This window comes from Psammomys obesus, unplaced genomic scaffold (genome assembly GCF_907164565.1).
Source record: "Psammomys obesus unplaced genomic scaffold, mPsaObe1.curated_primary_1811, whole genome shotgun sequence".
NCBI lineage: Eukaryota > Metazoa > Chordata > Mammalia > Rodentia > Muridae > Psammomys > Psammomys obesus.
In genome coordinates this window covers 3765384-3785133 of record NW_026585691.1, presented here as the reverse complement: position 1 = coordinate 3785133, position 19750 = coordinate 3765384, and the positions used below count along the sequence as shown (strand labels likewise).

The 19750-nt window shown below is 48.8% G+C and overlaps 1 protein-coding gene across 1 annotated transcript in view; it reads right to left on the bottom strand.

Annotated features, from left to right (window-relative positions):
- Positions 1–19750, bottom strand: part of Dapk2 (death associated protein kinase 2) — a 108764-nt gene that overhangs the window by 9005 nt on the left and 80009 nt on the right. The window contains exons 5-9 of the mRNA XM_055597759.1: positions 14148–14277; positions 10604–10652; positions 9862–9888; positions 6542–6694; positions 5512–5557 (exon numbers count right to left, since the gene is read on the bottom strand). Of these exons, the coding sequence (XP_055453734.1) occupies positions 5512–5557; positions 6542–6694; positions 9862–9888; positions 10604–10652; positions 14148–14277 (405 nt within the window). The remainder of the gene's footprint in view (positions 1–5511; positions 5558–6541; positions 6695–9861; positions 9889–10603; positions 10653–14147; positions 14278–19750) is intronic.

Here is a 19750-nt window from a genome sequence, read left to right as displayed (position 1 = left end):
CAGTGGCCAGCCAGCCTGTTCTAAGAGGTCCCAATGAGAGACCCTGTCTCAAAAAACAAGGTGAAGGAGCTGGGCATGGTGGCACACACCTTTAATCCCAGCACTCTGGACGCAGAGGCAGGTAGATCTCTAAATTAGAGGTCATCCTGATCTACAGAGTGAGTTCTAGGACAGCCAAGGCTACAAAGAGAAACTCTGTCTCATAACAAAGAAACAAAACCCAACACCCTCCCCACCACAAATAAAACCCCAGCCTTGAGCCTGTAAGGAGCAAACAGGTCCACTGGCTACATTCAATACACCGGCCTCCTCTGACACCCCTAAGGTCAGGACACCTGACCTTTCCTTAGTGGAAAGGAGTTTGTGTGGCAGGTAACAGAGGAAGCTCACACAGTCTTTTCTAAGCTTCTTGAAAGTCTTGGGGTGCTTTCCTCAGTTCACTTTGTCTTTGTCCAGTTAAGAGTCTGGTTATAAAACATCTAGGGGACTGGCCATGAACACAGAGGACGTTTTCACTACGGGGAAGGAAACCACTTAGAGCACTGAGGCCGCAGAGAGGCTGACCAGCTACGTGAGCTTGGATAAGCCCCAAAAACTGCTCTACAGGGAGAATATCCTCAGCATGAACAGAGTAGCTGATTTCACATACTCAAGCCAATCAGCTCTCCCGCCCCTTCCCATCCTCCCATATCAAACCATCACCATCACTCAAATCTTGCATTTACTTTGGCCTTCAAAGAATGTTCATCCTCTGGCACCTTTGCATGCACAGCCTTCATCTTCTTAGGAAACCTGACGTTTGATGGTCCAGGTCTGCTGGTGCAACCAAAAGGACCTTTAATATTTGTAGTGTCTTGTACTGAACAAGTATGTGACATCCCTATGTGACAGGGCACACAGGACTTTGACATAGTTGTAGAGCCGTTTGTCTTTAGGGTAAGGCACAGGGTTCTTCGATCTTTCCTTGATTCCAGGATGTGTGATGTGAGACCTCGGACATCAGCAGTATCTCCCAATCAATGTGGCATCTCATTACTGGATGTGGGCCTGGGGTGAGGCAGGTCATCTAGAAGACTGTACAGCTTTGTTGAAACAGGTGGGGTTTGACTGTGGGGCATGGCAGTCCCTGCTTGCATTTCTTCTGACTCACACTGATGTAGTCCGAACCCAAAGAGCAATGCTATATATGTAGCCAGGCCTCCTGCTCTGAGTTTTCATCTCCACCTAGGGTCGGAGTTGAGCCAGGTGTTTTTTGCTCTCTCTTCTGCACGGTGGCACTGTCTCTCCTTCATCCTCTCACTGCGTAGTATCTCCTAAGAGACTGCCCATCACAGATTTTTTCCTTTAATTGTCCATAAAATAGTCATGCATCATAAGATTGTGGGGTTTTTTTTATATTTGGTTAAAATAGTTTCCATTACAGTTATTATATGTGATACTTTAAATGACCCAGCTTGCTAATTAAGAAAAGGATGGGATTCTAAAGATTGACTTTATTAGATTAAAATCTAGTCTGTGCTGCCTGCTGAGAATTTCTCTTTCAACACCAGCACAGAACCGACTAGTGTCTTCTGGTGATCCTGTGAATAAAGGCGGAAGGAACTCCTCAACACGCCAAAGACCCACTGCTTCCATTCTTCCTCAGCCCCTCTACACTATATACACTCCCGGTCTCTCTCCCTTAGTTTTCCTACCATTCCCCTCTCATCATAGAAGGCTGCTTGATGGCGCCATGGGGGAGACCTCTCTCCCCGATTTGCTTAGCTGCCCACAGCCCCAGTGTCCTCCACACACAGTTTCCTCCCCTAAGAGCAACTCTCTCCCCCTCCCAACCTCTTCCCTCTCTCCCTCCTTCCTTCATTTTTCTCCCTCTGTCTCTCTCCCTCTTTCTCTGCAGGCCTTACAGTACTGCCTAGTTCTCTTTTATAGCTTAGGAACCAGCTGAAGTTCTAGAGTTGTAGAACTCTTGATTAATGCTAGAATCTGTCGCTCAACTGAGAACTCAGAGGAGTCAGAAACCCGGCTTGATATTACTTAACACCACATCCCCAGACTCAAGCCAGCTGTTTGGAAACTGGCAGGTGCCTGCTACCTAACATCTGAACGGATGGATGAACTGGGTACCACCCGCCCCCTCAAGCAGAGAGTAAGTTCCTAAAGTCCAAGCAGTTACGGGAATCAGGAAGAGTGGCAGACCCACCAGAAGGCTCCCACTTTTACCACCAATGTGACACAGGTGAGGTCACGTTCTTTCTTCGATTTCTCTCTAACCTGGGAATAATATTTAATACAAATATCTGATGGATGTTTTGTGAGGTACTTAAAATGATAGCTTGCCCCCAGGCCCAAGCTTCTAGCATCATGTGGGGTCCAGAGACTATACTCTGTGCTATCTGCATGGATGAATTGATTGGCCTTCCTCCTAGGAAAGGGAAATGACATCACAAAATCCTCATGCTGCTCAAAGTTTTGGAGCTAGAAGAGCCCAATGAGCCTTATGCTTTCCAAAGCTCTCTGGGATTTCCCCAACCTCAGTGTGCTCTGGCCAAGGAAATAAGAGTAAATACCTCTATGCTATGTGCCTCTTGTCTTCATCCTCAGTGTAGAGTCAGGCCCTTAGCCTCTGGGACCTGAAGTTTAAGACTGAGGTGGACATCTTACAACTAAGCCTCACTAAACTTCTTCTCCCTACCTCGCCTCAAATATGGGCACCCTGGGTTTGCAACTGGCTAAGAACAATCCTCTGTCATTCTCCTCTGCGTCAATTTCTTCGTTGGTTACAGGGAAGGGAATAATAGTAATACTGTCATTCACTTCTCAGCTCACAGAGCCCAGCCCCATCCCGAGAGAGGGTCCTGTATATCCCAGGCTGGTCTTTAACTGAGCCCCCATCCTTCTGACTCTTCTTAAGTACCAGGGACAGAGGTGTACTCCACCAAGCCCAGGGCTCTGTGGAAGCTAGGCAAGCACTCTAGAAACTGAGCTATAGCCCAGGCCCTTATCTCACAGAGTTCTTTAAGGACCCAGCAAGGTCACAGGCACAAAGACTTGATGAGTCAGAAGACAATTCAGAAGAAAGCTAGTATTTTCTCTGTGTATTTTAAAGCCCTGACTCTGTAGCAGAAAAGTACCCTGCTGGGCAAGTTATTCTTAGTTATGTCAAACATTACCCAAGATCTTCACGCATACGGCATGCAGATGGAATGTGAGAGGTGAGCTCATCCATCATCATTACCCACTTATGGAGTATCTCCTGGGGGCCGGCAGTCACCCCCAGAGAAGAGCATGCTGAGGGGATATACTTTCTCATCGTTTCCTCAGCTGCTTGGCCGGAGCCCTCTCAGAAAACTAGGCTGGTGAGGGAGGTGCAGGGGAAGTTGCTAACTAGCACCCCAGTGGCTGGGGAACTCTACACATGCCTGCAGGATACACCCAGCTGGACGCCCCAGGAGCAGGGAAGACATCCCGCTTCTACAAAGCACTGGTAACCACTAGATCCTGGCTCTCAAAGCTTCAAGCCGGCCAGGATTCCCTCCATGTGTGATCTGTTGAGCAGCTCTGACAGGGACTCACTGGTGTCTCCACGGAACATGGAGCCCAGGCCGTGGCCATCTGTGTTGCCACTCTCCAGCTGGAAGCTGCCCACAAGTTCCTGCATCCACTGGAGGTCTGCCGAGAGCTGCTGCCTCAGAGTCTCAAACTGCACCTTCAGGTGGTCTAGCTTCTTGGCCACACCTCCGAGGCTGGCCCCTGTGGCCCGGATGTCTTCTCTCAGGAGCTTCCTCAGGGACTCCACCTTGCGGAACTCATACTTGAGCTGGGACAGGTTATGGCGGGTATTCTCGCTCATTTCCCGGTACCAGGCCTCCTTCTCACTGTAGACTGAGACCAAGGACTCCACATCGTCCTGCAGGGTATCATGAGCTCCTACTAGGGCACGGCATCCCTTGTCCACCCGAGCCACATCCTCTACTACATGGGCAAAACGCTCAAAGTTGACATAAGTGTTGTTGGGGGGCATGCTTGAGTGGCATTTGAGGGTATACTCTCTCAGGCGTTTAGTCTTCAGCCGGGCAGGCTGTGTCTTCCATTGCTCGGGGGCTCTGGCTTCTCCTTTTGACTAGTAGGTGTTCGGACAGAAGAACCAGAATATTAACATAATGTGTGCTCCACAGGGCAGTCCAAGCTGCAGGCAGAAGGCAGACACATGGCCTCTTTGGCATTCGCTGCTCGAGTCAAGACATGGTAGAGAGAGCCAGGGTGAGGCTAGCAGCTCCTCCCAAACACACCCACAACACACAAGACCGTAAGAAACATTAGGGAATGTGGGGGTACTGCTTGCATGCTCACTCCGGGGCAGAGAGTTCTATGGCCACTAGGGAGGGTCAGCACACACAGAGAATGTAACAGTAGCTCACACAGACAAGCAGGGCTCGGCCAACATCCACTCAAGGGCTGAAACATGCAGGCTATGGCAGGCAAAGGAAAGCTGATTGTATCTGCCTTTCAGGACACCTGCAGCCTTGGCAAAACCCAGCATTCTCAGCAGAAAGGCGCCCAAGAGGCTCTCTAGCTTTGCGCTCTGGACACATCAAAACCTGGAAGATTATTGCCCTTCCCCGTCCTCCAAGGTGTGAATGAACTTGAACTTATCTCTGCTTCTGTGCTTCTTGTCTACACTTAGATCACCCCAGTGGGCCTCCTCAGTGGGCAAGGAAGGTAATCTGGAGCTCAAGAGGTAATGTTCAGGGGGCCATCCCATAGAACCAGGGCTGAAGCCTTGCTCCGAGTCCCACCGTCACTCCCAATGCGTGTCGCACCAGACTCTAAGACTCTGAAAACCAGTGGCCTTTCACTACCAGCAGAGCTGGATTCACTTTCTGCCTTGACCCCCCAGTAAGGAACAGGACTGTGCTAACAGAGGCTTGGCTTCTCTTCCCTGGCAGGTCTCTGTCTCGGGACCCAATTCCTGAGGTGACACAGTGCCTACGGAAGCTACATGACTGACTCGTACTTCATCCTTTAGTGAGAGCCTAGGAGCCAGGAAAAGAAATATACCTGATTACAGAGTCAAGGTTCTAGTGGCCAGAGATCTGTCTATAACCCAATTTTTTCATTGAAAAGTGAAGAGACATGACCCCAATAAAGAACATTTTATAAGACGGGCTCCAAAGAAAAAGTGTCTTCACTGAGTTCCACAATGGTTTCACTGGCTCTTTGAACCCACAAAATACAACCTTAAGGCAGCATAACCAATTTCATTTATTTATGTTTGTTTTTGTGCTTTTATGGCGCTCTGGGTAGAACTCACAGCCTCATGCAAGCGAGGCAAGCACTCTAGCACAGAGCCGGCATAGCCCTGTTTGAACAAGCATAGGCCCTTTGGGGACCCTTGACCAGTGCCCAAGATCAAGCAAAGGCCACTTAACAGCTGTTTGTATCAGACTGCCACAGCCAGCTCTGGTGGCAGAAGAGGGGCCTGCTCACTGGAACTCATTACCATGCCCTTACCGTGATCCAGGGATGTCTGAGCGCTTCTTGGATGGTAAGCCGTTTCCTGCGGTGAGGGTGAGCAAACAGAGATACTCCATGAGGACACTTGCTGGGAGGGCAGTCAGTGTCTCATCTTTTGGACATTCTTTGACCCTAGCGTCAAAGCATACAGATGCAGAGATGGCTGAAAACTGGCCACATTCCCAATACTCTTGGGAAAGTGATCCAGGAACAAGCCTCAGCAGGGAAAGCTCACTACCCCAGCCCTCAGCTTCAGTTCCAACAATGAAGGGCTTAACTGCCATCCCTCTAGTGAGCTCCCGGACTTCTCTGAAAGCCATTTCTTCAGGGACAGATCTCTGGGGTCTGTTTTGGTGTTTGCCTCCCAGGTCTCCCCCCATCCCTTTATTGCTCTACATACAGTAGGAACTCCAACCCCAGCACTGCCCTAAGTAGGGAAATCAGGGCTTCGGCATGCCATAGGACCCCACTCTGGTTCTCTCTGAAGTCTGTGAAAACCACTCTCTATCATCTCTGGACCTGTCCCCTGCCCATCCAGGCTCCGATGCTCACACAGAGGTCATAGCTCACTACACAGTTTCTTGCCCATCCCAGCCTCACGGCTCAGCCTAGGACCTGAAGCAGAGGTAGGATTGGTATGTCTCGTCTCTCCCACTCTTCTGACCTCTCTGGGCCCATCTGCCTGCACTCTCAACTTGAACAAAATGCTCGTCGTTTACCTCTCAAGTCAGAGTCCTGCATATATATAGGGAAGACGGCACACAGTAACTCCTCATTTGCAAATACAAATGCAAGCAAGCACATAAATGTACATGCTCATGTAGACACAGTTATTTGTATTTTGACAGGAGATGAAGGGGAAAAAAAGACAGGATGAATGCCAAGTAATGACCAGTGAGGCTTCTCAGCTCCTGACCAGACGGGACTACATGACACAGACAGCAACATGAGGGCAGACTGGCATGTCTTGTGAAGGCAAGAGGAAAGAATGAGTACCTGAGAAACCAGTCTTTCTCTGTCCTCTTACCGGGTCTCTTTCACAAGAAGCTTCTGAATGAAGTCCTTGGCCAGGTCGCTTGTCTGGCTGAAGAATTCCTCATCAAAGTCGTAACTCACAGCAGTGATGTTTGCCAGTGTTTCTTGCTTTGTGTCTCCCAGGAAGGGGGACGCTCCACTTAGTCTGGGCACAACAGAGAAAGGAACAGGTAACTGGGGGAGAGGAGATGGAACAGGAGGAAAGGCCTTGGGGAACCTCATCCTGTTTTCTCCAGGCAACCACACAACAGACTCTCAGTGCAGTCCAATTCAGTTCACTTTCTAAAACTCCGACTGAGTACCTGACACAGGGAGTCTGTGTTTAGTGCACTCAGACGCTAAAAGAAGAGAAACAGTCCCTGGCAGAACAAAGTGAAATACAGTAAGGGCAGGGAAGAGGACAGGGACATGGGGGGGCGTGCGCAGCTTCATGGGGCAGCTGAAGCTTGCACTGACTCCATCTTGAAGGCTGTCAGCAGTTAGAGCAGCTCTAGGAAGAACTCCAGAAGTGAGAGGGAGCAACGTGAGCACAGCTTGAGAGGCACAGAAGGTGCAGGATGTCGTCCCCACTGGGTTTGGCAAGGTTGTACCACACAATGATGGCCTGAAGCACCAGCTCTTCATTGAGTACTGGGTACCGCTACTCAGATATGCCCTTGATGTGCACAAACTCCATCTACACATGCCTACCGTGATTAGCCATAGGCTATAAAGAGCAGTCACTCTGGACTCTGTTTCTAGTCCCTCGTTATATTCCCACTTAGCTGAGACCCTCACTGTTTCTATTTGCTAGATAGCGTTCATTCCCATCCCTCTCAGCCTGGGGGACAACAAGGAAAACTCTGAAGCTTTGAGTTTGAATCCACCTCTGCTGCTCATTAACTGTGTAAACTGAGGAAGGTTCTCCACCTTTCTTAGACGCTGTCTCCTCCCTTAAAATGAAGTCAATAACACTTCACGTGATCGACATGAAAAACCAATGTATGTAAAACACGTTGGGCAGCTAGGCATGGCCGTGAATGCAGATTATCCCAGCACTTGGGAGACAGAAGCAGGAGGAAGAGGCCAGCATGAGCTACCTATAGGGAGTCTGTCATAAAAGATCAGGGGGAAACTGGCCATGACAGTGCACACCTTTAATCCCAACACTTGGAAGTGGAGGCAGAGGAAGACTCTATGAATCTGAAACTAATGTGGTCTGTATAGAAAGTTCTACGACAGCTCCGCCCTCCCCCCAAAATCAACGAATGTGGCTGTATCTCAGGAGTAGAGCACTTGCCTAGCATATACAAGGTCTTTGGGGTCAATCCTGAGCACTACAAGAAATAGACAAAAATGCCTTGTATAACCCTGATCCATACTAGTTTTTCTACAATTAATAGTCATTATTTCTGTTATTGATAAAACACAATATCCCTCTAGAATCCCAAATCCACCATTTCCATGAGACCAGAAATTGGTTTGTATCATGTGTGCTGTGTCCCTACCCACCTCTTCTTTCCTGTCTGGGGAGTTGATTTCATTCTGTACCTCCTAGTTCAAACACATCTATCTAGCTGTCTGTTCGTCTATCTACCTACCCATCTCCTGCAATTCCAACCTCCCCCTCTGTGTTCCACAGAAATGTGTTCGAACCTCCAGTGTAACCATGCCCCCACAGGGTGCTACCAGCTGTGTGATGTGTCTCCCTCAGACACAGACAAGCACATCTGACTCTCATCTATATCAGTATCCTGAGTGCCTGGCATGGTGCTTCTGATAGAACAAGTTTTCTTTCTTTCTTTCTTTTGTTTGAGATTTTTTGTTGTTGTTTTGTTTCATTTTGTTTTTCAAGACAGGGTTTCTCTGTGTAGCCCTGGCTGTCCTGGTCGAGGTAGACCAGGCTACCTCGAAGTCATAGAGATCCTCCTGCCTCCGTCTCCTGAGTGCTAGCGCTAGGACTATCGAACAGGTTATAGAATACATTTTCAATGAAGCTTTGTCAGCCAAGTGTGCTTATGCCAGGCCTATAATCCCTTCTCCTGGGGAAGCTGAGGCAGGAATGCCACAAATATAAGGCCAGCTTGGAGAAACTGGTGAGTCTCTATCTCAAAATATAATAATAATAATTAAGCCGTTCCAGCGATAGAATCCAGTGGCGGCACGTTTGCCTAGCTGTGTGCAGTTTCAGTATCTAGTGCCACAAAAATAAACAAGCCAGGGCTACACAGTCAAACAAAACAAAACAATACAAAATAAAATAAATCTCATCAAGGTCAAGGAGCCATAAGAAGACTACGCTGTAGAATTCCTTAAGAGTTCAACGTGAAAACTGGAATTCAAAAAAAAAAAAAAAAAAAAAAAAAAAACCTCACAAGATTTAAGAATATATGACAAATTCCTCTGACTCTGGAATGGACCTTGGCCTTGGCTTTACACTAGATGTAGCTGGGTATTTAAGAGGCAGAGGCATGGCCCCACCCTAGTGAGTCTAATTTAATGGATGCAGGGTGAGGCCGGGCTAAGGCCCATATTAAGAAATCTACTGTGCAGCCAGGGTTGAAGGCCTCAGCAGCCGCTGGAGGAATCACAGTGCAACTGGACAGAACTCCCAGTCTGTGCTGCTGAGAACAATCCCTCAGCTGGCCTTGGTTCTCACTCTGAAAATGCTCTGAACATGGCATTCTCCATGTGGACAATGAGAGGGCAATGTCTGGGAAGCACTGAGGGACTGAGTCTACCCTGCCCCATGAGCCAAACAGGGCCTAGGAAGCTTGTACAACATGGCATGGCTTATTCCTGCCCTACTTCCTGTGGCAGGAAGTCTGTGATTCCTATTTCTCTGATAAGAAAAACAAATCCAAAGGTTAAATACCTGTCTGTGACCACACAAATGAAAAGAGTCAGTACTGGTATCCTGCCCCATATGAGGCCTACTCCACACACACACACACACACACACCTATGCAGGAAAAGAAAGGAGAAGGAAAGAGAGTGTGAGAGGGAAGAAACAAGGCCTGGGGATGAGATGAGAAGAAAGAGCGCAGGTACAAGCGCCTTCAGGGCTGTCACAAGGATTCTTCTGGTAAAGCAAGTGTGGAAAGCTGAGCACAGCAGCCCTAGCTTGACACAGAGAAATTTAGCCGTGGGCTGTGTACACAGCCTGGGAGGGCTGCTCTCCCAGACTCCTAACCCTGCTCAAGTTATGAAGTAGAGGTCAGAGCACTCTCCCTGAGGTGCTGTGTGGACCAGACATGGCTACTGCTGTCTCCCTGCCCTCTCTCACTCCTCCTGAGCTAAGCAGGGCTGCAGCCCAAGGCTGGAGATACTCACAGGATGTAGGTGATGACGCCGATGCTCCTGCAAAGGAGAATGGTGTCAGAGCTGTGTGGTTCCAACCTCAAACCCCCAAGGGGGGTTTATCCCCACACAGGGATAAAAAGGCACTTTCTTCCCAAGCTGGCCCCTGAATGCCCTTTCAAGCTCCCCACCCCCACTTTACTCTGCAACAGACAGGGATGCATTTAGAATCCTCACTCTCTTCCCATTGGGTCACGGACCCAAATTCAAGATCTGACATGTGTTATTTGCAGACTTTGTCTTGGGGGCATGTCCCTTACACTCTGAGCCCACTTTCCTTATAAAATGAGAGCAATTAATGATTAGGACAACCTCCCAGGACTGCTGGCAGGGTCTTAGAGAGCCAAGTCACGAACTGGGCCAACTGCAAAGCAGTGTTCAAATAAAATTCGCAAAGAACTGATCACAGCAGTGCTGCTAGGCCAGCACATGCCTAGGATACAGGATGCTCTCGTGGAACGCTTGATGGATTGGCCAGTGGAGCTCAATTTACTATCATCCAGACCAGCTGAGGCAGGTCCAGATAAGCTCGCACTTGCCTCAGCCCCTCCCCTGCTGACCAAGCTCTAACTGGTCACAGATCCCAGCCTCACTGTCTCCCAGCAGCATGTCTTGTTCCTTTTGCACTGCAGACTAGGACATTAAGAAATGTGAGTGTGAGGGAAGGGCTTAAGCAAGGGCGTGCCACCTAAAAGGGGGCCAGGCCACCACTTACCACATGTCGGCCTCCAGTCCCAGCGGCTCATAGTTCACGATTTCTGGAGCTGAAAGAAGTCATGTTTGGGAGTCAAGATGGGCTAGAGATGAGAGGAGACGGTTCTAGGGAATGCTAAACTATTTTATGCCAGATGTCTCCATCCTGACTCTCCAATAGGGAGGAAGGAATATTGGAACAGCAGAAGGAATGATCTGGATGTAGGTGATCTGGATCAGGTGATTAGTTCATGAGAGTAGAACCTTCAGGAAGAAAGTCAGGCCCAAGGGATCGTGTTCTCTCCTTCCATGTGACAGCAGAGGAAGACACTGGGATATATGTGAAAAGGTCTCTCCCCAGACACCAGGCCCACTGACACCATCACCCAAGACTCTCAACCATCAGGACTGTGGTCAATGATTCTACTGTTTATAACCTATCCAGTCAAGGTGTTTGGTTACAGTAGCCTGAACAGGGTAAGATATGAGTTCCCTCTAATCTGGGAGAAACCACTCATGAACAAGGAGGAGGAAAAAGGATAGTACAAAGGAAGAGGAATGTGGGAAGAAGGTTCAGGAAGAAGACATGGAGGCCTGCTGACCATGTCATGGGGGCATGTCCCACATGACCTGCTGTGGGAACTCTGGTGGACAGAGGCTCCAGATAGTTCCACTGCAGAGTGGTAATGGGGAAGAAGGCAGAGAGGGGCTTCCTCTTCCTCTGAGTCCTGACAGACAGGTGACTTCATCTGAGGACATCTTGGGGGGGGGGCACTGAGGTAAGAATATAAGCCTGAAGGGATGTCAAACATGCCAGGAGACAGCCAGCTGAAGGGGAGGAGAGTGGGCCAAGCATCAGATTTGAAGCCATTAAACACACTAGTGGAAGCAGAAACTGAGCCAAAGATAAGGTGGGTGACCAAGAGAGGGTCCAGAGTAGGAGAGAGGAGTCTGTCAAATAGACAAGAGAATGACATGCTGCCCAGAGGGCACCAAGGTCCTGAAAGCCAATGCTCAATTCCACACCCGCTTTGTCCAAGACTTTTAAGAATGTGGGCGCAAAGAGGATGCAATAATGGTAGGACCTCACAACAGAAGGAGGGCGCTCTGCTAAGTGTTAAGGCAGGAAGGAGAGCATGGGAAGGACGGAGGCTTTTACCCAGAACACCATCTAAACCAAAGCACCTCTAGGGTAAGACTGACAAGCACACACCTACACCGGCTTTGACTTATTTTCCTGGCTTTTCAAAAATGTGTCAGGATGCATTTGAAACTCTATCTCTTGATTACTTTTGCTTGCTTCATCCATGACCTTCTGTTTTCACCACTGTATAATAGTTTAACATCTGCTGTGTTACTGTCCATCTGCATCCAGTCATTTTTCTCTCAGAGATCACTTGAATGGTTTCCAGTCTCATTACTGGACTGGTACAATAAGGTAAGTGCAGAACTTGAGCGTACATACTATCTATCTATCTATCTATCTATCTACCTACCTATCTCTATCTATCTATCTATCTATCTATCTATCTATCTATCTATCTATCTATCTATTTGTTGTTGTTGTTTTTCAAGACAGGGCTTCTCTGTGTAGCCTTGGCTGTCCTGAAACTTGCTCTGTGGACCACGCTGGCCTCGAACTCAGAACACCTGCTTCTGCCTCCTGAGTGCTAGGATTAAAAGTGTGCTTCAACCACCAGCTGGCCAAGAATTTTTTTTTTTTCAAAGTAAGAGAGCCAAGGTCTCACTATACAGCCGATGCTGGCCTCTAACTCAATAATCTTCCTGTTTCAGATTACTTAGTTAGAAACATCTATTTTGTTTTTCAGACAGGAACTTATGTAGTACAGGCTGGACTCAAATTCTCTGTGTAGCTTATCATGGCCTTGAACTACAGATCCTCCTGTTTCTACCTCCCAATTACTGAGATTCTGAGATTACTACTCATATACTGTATCAGCATGCCCAACACCCAAGTCATTTTCACACAGCAACTTGACATCGATTTCACATCATTTCTCTAGGAATTTATTCTCTCTCTCTGTGCGTGTGTGTGTGTGTGTGTGTGTGTGTGTGTGTGTGTGTGTCTTGTTCACCCTATGCATGGCTGGCTTGGCCCATCAGCTCCTGGGGACTCCATTGTCTGCATCTCATCCTGCTGTAGAAACTCTGAGACCCACAGCCCTGCCCCTGGCTTTCACCGTGTTCTGGGGACTCAAACTGAGATCACACAGGCAGTGGCAAGTGCCTTACCCACCGTTTTCTCCTCAGCCCGAGGAAATTAATCTCATTGCATCTTACTGAGAGGCAGGCTGTGGCACGTGGCTACATACTGAATTTCTTTTTGATGGTTTATTTTTATTTCTAATTCTGTACAGATGTGTGTTTCTGTGTTGGGGTGGGGTATGAACATGTGAGTGGAGGTCCCCACAAAAGCCAGAAGAAGGTTTTGGGCCCTCTGGAGCTGGAGTTACAGATGATTGTGAGCCATCTGCCATGGGTGCTGGATGCTGAATCTGCAAGAGTATGCCCTTTTAACCACTGAGCCACCGCTCCAGCCCTAAAGTTCTAGCTAGTTCTCTCAAATTTTGCCTGGTATTTTCTTTCTTTTTTTTTTTTTTTTGAGACAAGGTTTGGCCTGGACCGAGGTACCTGATGGAAACAATAATTTAAGCTGCTTTTTGAAGAGGCCATTCTCTCCATCTCTGAAACACTAATTCCCACGGAAGAGAAACAGTGGGCTGGTTTTCAACTTTCATTCCTTTCCTCTCTGCAGAGGGATTTTCTTGTGATCCTCCAACCTCTGGACCAGGTCCCACGGGGGAATTTCTAGGGTGTAGGACAGAGAGGGCTGGAACAAAGGGTGAGAGGAACAGAGGAAGGGAGCAAGGCCAGGGCCCCGCCTGAGCTGGCAGCTCCAATGCGTGAGTGGAGGCAGGCTCCCGGGAGAGGCAGGTGGTGAATCTGGCACCTGGCAGATAACTGCTCTTACCATTTCAGGAAATTAGAAGCTACTTCAGAGAGAGGAATTTGTGTGGGGAGTCAAGACAGGGAGGTGATTTTTAAATCTGCACAATAAACTCCTTCAAAAGTAAATGGTGAAGCCAGTTCTGGGCAATTTTAACTCAGAGGCCTCTGGCCACACCAGGCCAATGTGGCAGAGTGTCCCAGTGGGCACACTCAAAGCCCATGCCTGTCTCCTCACCCAAGGCCTCCCAAGACAATTCCTTCTCAACCCTTCTGCTTCTAACAAGTATCCCAAAGCATCATTTTTTCAGCCCATATATGAGGACGGATTGTTCCTAGAATTCCACCCCTCCTGTGTGTGTGGAGTGTGTGTGGGTGTGTGTGCACATTCATGCAGGCAAGAGGACAACCTTGGCTATTGCTCCAAGTTGGCTCAGCTGGCTAGCCAGTGAACCCAGTTTCTGCCTCCCCAGCTCTGGGATTATAAGCAGGCACAACTACTCTTGGCTCCCTTAGTACAGATTCTGGACCTTGAACTCAGGTCTGAACTCTCCCTAGCCCCAACACCAGACTGAGAGAAAAACAGTCCCAAAACTCACCAACAAATTCCGGTGTCCCAAAAATGTTTTTAAATTCAACTCCATCTTCTATTTCGTGAGCCAGGCCAAAGTCAATCAGCTTGATGTGTGGAATGGGAATATTCTTGTCTAACAACATAATGTTTTCTGGCTGGAGAACAAAACAGAAAGAAGGCAAGATAGTAATTAAAGTGTTGTTTTGTGTTTTTTCTTATGGGTTAGGGTGGGGCTTCATGTTCTTTTGCCAGGTATGGGGGAGAGACTAAAACGGCCAACTTCTTGTTTTTGTGTCCTAGGTCTTCTGTGAACTCAAACCCAGCACCAAGGGTTAAGGGTCAGCTTTTACTAACCCTGTACTGACAGCAAAACTAGAGAACTTGGCTCTTCTTTCCCACCTGCCTCTGAATGGAAGATCCCTTCAATGTGATGCCCGGCTTCCTCATCTGTTAGGTGGATCAGTCGAATAGCTGCAGCCTCTCCTATGGCAAAGCCACCACCCTGCCTGAGTGTGATGAAAGCATGGGTTTCCGCTGGGTTTACACAAGGCTTGCTAGCCTTGACTGACTGTGAGACCTCCCTCTCTTTCTCTGGCCGGCCAGCTTCCTGTTGACTTTCTTTGAGACTAACCAATTTCTCTCTGTGTGTTTAACTAATTTTGGCTTTTGGCAGGACACAGGAAAAAAAAATGCACCTGATTTCCAGGGAAAATACCAGCTGCTCAAGCTATTTCCGGCCCTGAAACAGCTGTTGGCCTGACACAACAATGCAGACTTGGCCGAGAGAAAGGAGACACTGACAAGACCCTCAGAGTCCTCTCGTCATCCCTCTCCCAACTCCCAAGGGATCTGGGACAGGGTCTGAGGTCTGCTCTCTTCATTCCCATCCAAGTCCCCAGATGAGACAGGGAATGGGCAGGTCCATTTGCTTAGCCATCTTTTCTCCCCTCTGCCAATGACTGTCTTAGATTCCATTTAAATTGTACTGTCCTGAAAACTTCAGCCACATAAACCCTTATATGCAGCATTCATATCCCCAAAGTATAAAAGGCCCATCAGCTGATGAGATAGCATGTAACATACCCACACCACATATAATATTCACATGGAAAGACTTACTTGTTTTCTGTCTGGAGACCGAATCCAGGGCCTTACTTATGTGAGGTAGGTGCTCTTACCAGACCTTAGAATACTATTTGATTATAAAAACGGAATGAAACAAATAAAAAGATAAAAGGGAATTAAGTATCAATCTATGTTACAATGTATATAAGCCCCGAAAATGTTTCACTGACCAGGTGTCATGTCATGTGCCTGAACTCCTAGTACCTGGGGTACTAAGAAGGAAGATGGAAGTGAATTTGAGGTCAGCCTGGGCTACATCTTCAGTCTCTTCCAAAAGAAGGAGGAGGAGGAGGAAAGGGAGGAGAGGAGAAAGAAAACATGCCAAAAGAGAGAAGTATACACAAAAGGACACATAATGATGTGAGTTCAATCCTTAGGACCCACATGGTGGAAAGGAGAGACCGGACTACAGCAAGCTGATCCCTGACCTCCACGTGCTCCCTGCTCAGGTACACACATAAAAATGTAATAAAAATATTTCTTAAAAAGATTGGGGAGTCGGGCAGTGGTGGCACAATGGATTTCTGTGATTTCGAGGCCAGCCTGGTCTATAGAGGGAGTTCTAGTACAGCGGGACTACACAGAGAAACCCTGTCTTGAAAATCAAACAACATCAACAAAAGACTGGGGAACAGGTAGGGACTGCTAATAAATGTGTGGTTTCCTGGGGAGGGGGGTGATAAATATATTCTAAATTTAAGTCTAAAACTGCACTGTGAATGATTGTGCCTTTGGTTATAAAATCTATAATTTACACACAGCAAGTGCTGGCTTGTGTCATATGTGGACTACAACTCAGAAAGGCTGTTACCCAAATAAAGATGTTCAGGGGGACCGGAAGCCCCGACCTCAGAACTGGGGAGTTCCTGCCTTGCCATAATGGCTGATGACTGTCCACCTTGTGCCTCTGCTTTCATGTCTGTCTCCCCCTGGAGGCCCTCCAGGCCACCTGCCCCCAGCACAATCCCAACTGGGTTTACACATCATGCTCAAACTTTCTCTCCCTGGAAGACGTTCCTGACAGCCCTACCCTACCTGTCTGTGAGCAAACCTTGGTCAATCCTAGGCGACTGTTTGTTCTGCTCTTATTAGGACATCTGGCTCTGTCTCCAGTCCAGAAGTCCTTGCTGTCCTTCCTGACTCACCGGAGGAGCTATCCTCGACTGGAGGGAAAACTCAGATCTTGCAATGCTCTCCTACCCCAAATGCTGTGTGGATGCCTCACGGTGACAAACTGGGAATGGCCCTAACTCCTAGCTAAGTTCATACAGAATGGTCTAGTCACCCCTGCAATACACACACACACACGAGCACACACACGAGCACGCACACGCACAGCCCCCCAGGCATCTGTGGATCCCTGAAATAACCGTGACCTCCTATCACCACAGCTAGAGACTTATACTCCAGGGAGCTAAGGCCCTCCCTTACAATTTTTCCACTTTTTTTTTTTTTTTTGGTTTGTTTAAATAACACGTTTCCTTTTGCATTTTAAAAGCTTGTTTATTTTACTTCCCCTCTGGAGATTACTCTCAACTTTATTTTGAAAATGTGTCAAAGTCCTTTCCCAAGGCGGATCAGATTTTTAGCCTCTGCTGAAGGGAGTATGAGGGCAGGTAGGGTCAGGAGACAAGCTCCAGGCAGGTGGCCCCATTCCAGTGTCCCTGGCCCAGCACTCCGGTGGCTGCCACAGGAGCGCTACGGTATTCCCTGCACTGAGACACATCCGCCCTTCCATCCACGGCCTCCCTGCCGGGCAGCTTCTCTTCTATTCTACACACATCAGTGGCCGCCTTGTTTGGTGCTTCTGCAAGCATGAGGCCCCAAGCCCGCTCTTGGGCTAAGGTTCGAGGTCCTAGGCTATCCTAACTCCCTCAGCCCAGAACCCAGCACAGCATAATGATGCAATGGGAGCCATGGGCCACAGAGATGGACACCCCAGAACTGGAGAAGGGCTACAGAGCAGCAGAGATGAGGCATCAAAGGACTGAGGCTGAAATCTCTAGGACAGTGCCACCTTGAGAGAAGAGACAGCCCCTGGCCCTGTAGCTCACATCTGTAGCTCGAGGTGCCAAGGAAATGGCTTGGTCACTGGCTTGGAAGGATGGCAGGAGACTACATTTCTTACCAGAGACCCATCTGTTTCTAGCTGTGCCTGGATCAGGGATACTGAGAGCACTTTCCCCTGCCCTGCCGCCTCCCCAAAGATGGTGATGCCCATTTATATTTCAATTAAGATAGCCAGTCTCCCCAAAACGTCCTTCCTGATGGCCCCTCCTTTCCCAGCTCCAAACTCCCCCGCACTTCCCCATTATAGCCTTCCTTTAGCCACTCATTCCAAAGCTAGAGCTCCTCTGGTTATTTGTCCGTCTCCAGTGGGCTTCAAGCTTCCTGAGCAATTTGTTCTAGCATCTCCCAGAGCTCAAGATAGAGCCTGGCAGCCACCATGTGCTCAGTAAGTGAGAAGACAAGAACCATTTATTAAGCCAATGCAATATGCAACACCTAGGGCCAACCAAACACAAGGTATACTTTATCCCTCACTCAACTGCCTCAAGCGGTGTTATTGTCCCTTTCCTGCTGGGGTGGGGGGGAAGCCAAGACATCAGCCAAGGGACACAGGGATTTAAGCATTTATCTGTCATAAAGCTCTTGAGCCACCCTCGAGACCAGTGGTTCTCAACCTTCCTGATGCCGTGACCCTTTAATACAGTTCCTCACATTGTGGTGACACCCCCAACCATAAAAGAATTTGTTGCTACTTCGTAATTGTAATTTTGCTGTTATGTAAATATCTGGTATTCAGGATAGCTGCTGTGTGAACCCTGTGGAAGGGCTTCAGCGCCCAAAGGGGTCGAGATAACATCGGTTGGGAGCCACTTCTGCAGACTAAGCCAGCCCTCTCCCTGCTTGAGCTGGGAAAGCCTTGCCGCTTAGCGCTTAGCGCCTGGAGCAGGCCCTACCTGCCGCCACAGGATGCCTTTTCCTCTGCTTCTTAGACCTTCAAGAGCCATGAGTCCAGCACCCTCATCTAGACAAGAGAACTGCAGAGAGTGGGGGAGTACTTGGCTCAGTGCTTAAAAACCCCGTTAGAGGACCTGGGTTCAGTCCTCAGCACTAATGTCAAGCTGGTCACAACAGCCTGTGACTCTAGCTCCAGGGGACCTGACATCTTCTTCTGGCTTCCAAAGACACTTGCATACATGTGGTATCATACACACAGACCTACACATAAATAAAAATGCAAAGCGGCGAGTCCTAGGGGGAGAAGACCCAAGCTGGGTACACACAAAGCACGGCCTACGGGGCTCAGCCTGGGAGGTGACCTTGTGGCTGCTGGATGACTCTGCTGAGGGATGAGGCCTGGGACTCTTGTTCTCACCTCACCAGCTACTCAGTGGGCTACCTGGATTAGATGCCTGGATACTCAGACATGCCCTGACTGGACACAGACAGGCCATTGGCTCTCTGCCACCAAATGATATTGCTTCTTCCAGGCCACCAAGGTATTTGGGCCAGAGAACATCCGGCCCCTTATCTGGAGTTTTCACAAGGCTCCCTTCCGCTGTCTTGGCCTCCAGCAACAGCCTGACCATTTCCAGGGGTCAGAGAGAGACTCGTGTCAGCGCTCTACGAGGTCCTTGCAGCCACCCCAAGAGATAGGTGCTGCTGGCATTTCCATGTCACAGAGGCGGGGAAACTGAGGCCCAGAGACCTAAAACACTCACCCAGAGCCCATCCGCTCATGAAAGCAGGAGAGCTTCCCTGGAAGTCCAGCTCCTAGTCTTGTTAAATATACTAGCGGTCCCAGGGACCATCAAGAGCTCATTCTGATGACTGAGGCGCTCACATCCCTGCACCAGCCCCACCCTATCCCCAGTTGCCCTTTCAGCCTTTCGGGGCCCCACACCTGGACCCACTCTCATTCCCCACAGGTGGGTATCACCACCTCAGACACCTCAGATCACGCCTGGTCCATCCTTGGATGCAGCTCCATTCTTTTTTAAGATTTTATTTAACATTCATGCATGCATATAATATTTTGGTCAAGCCAACCCCCCACCCCCCACCCCTGCCTCCACTAAAGTCCATTTAGTGCTCCTGTATATGCAGAGGAGAACCATCCACTGGAGCATGAGCAGCCTCCCCCGGCCTGCGCCCCTGAGGGAAACACTCTCCCAAGCTGTAGCTGCTTTTCTTGTCTCGAAGCCTTTGCTCTTCTTCTCCACACTTTTCTAAGCCATGCCTCATGACACTGTTCCTTTTACTCCCTTATTTTCAAGGCTCTAACCCTCCAAAGCTAATGCTTACTGGCAGTCCTACCTGTAGGCTGTCTCTCATCTGTAATGACTTTCCTAGATGGGTGACCTCCCTAGGGAAATTCAGCTCAGTTCCAGGTGCCCGGCATTGCCTCTCTCTCTCTCTCACCTGCTGCATATTCCATTAGTATTCTCATACATGCAGTGAAGCTGGAGAGATGATCCAGCAGTTAAGAGCATTGAC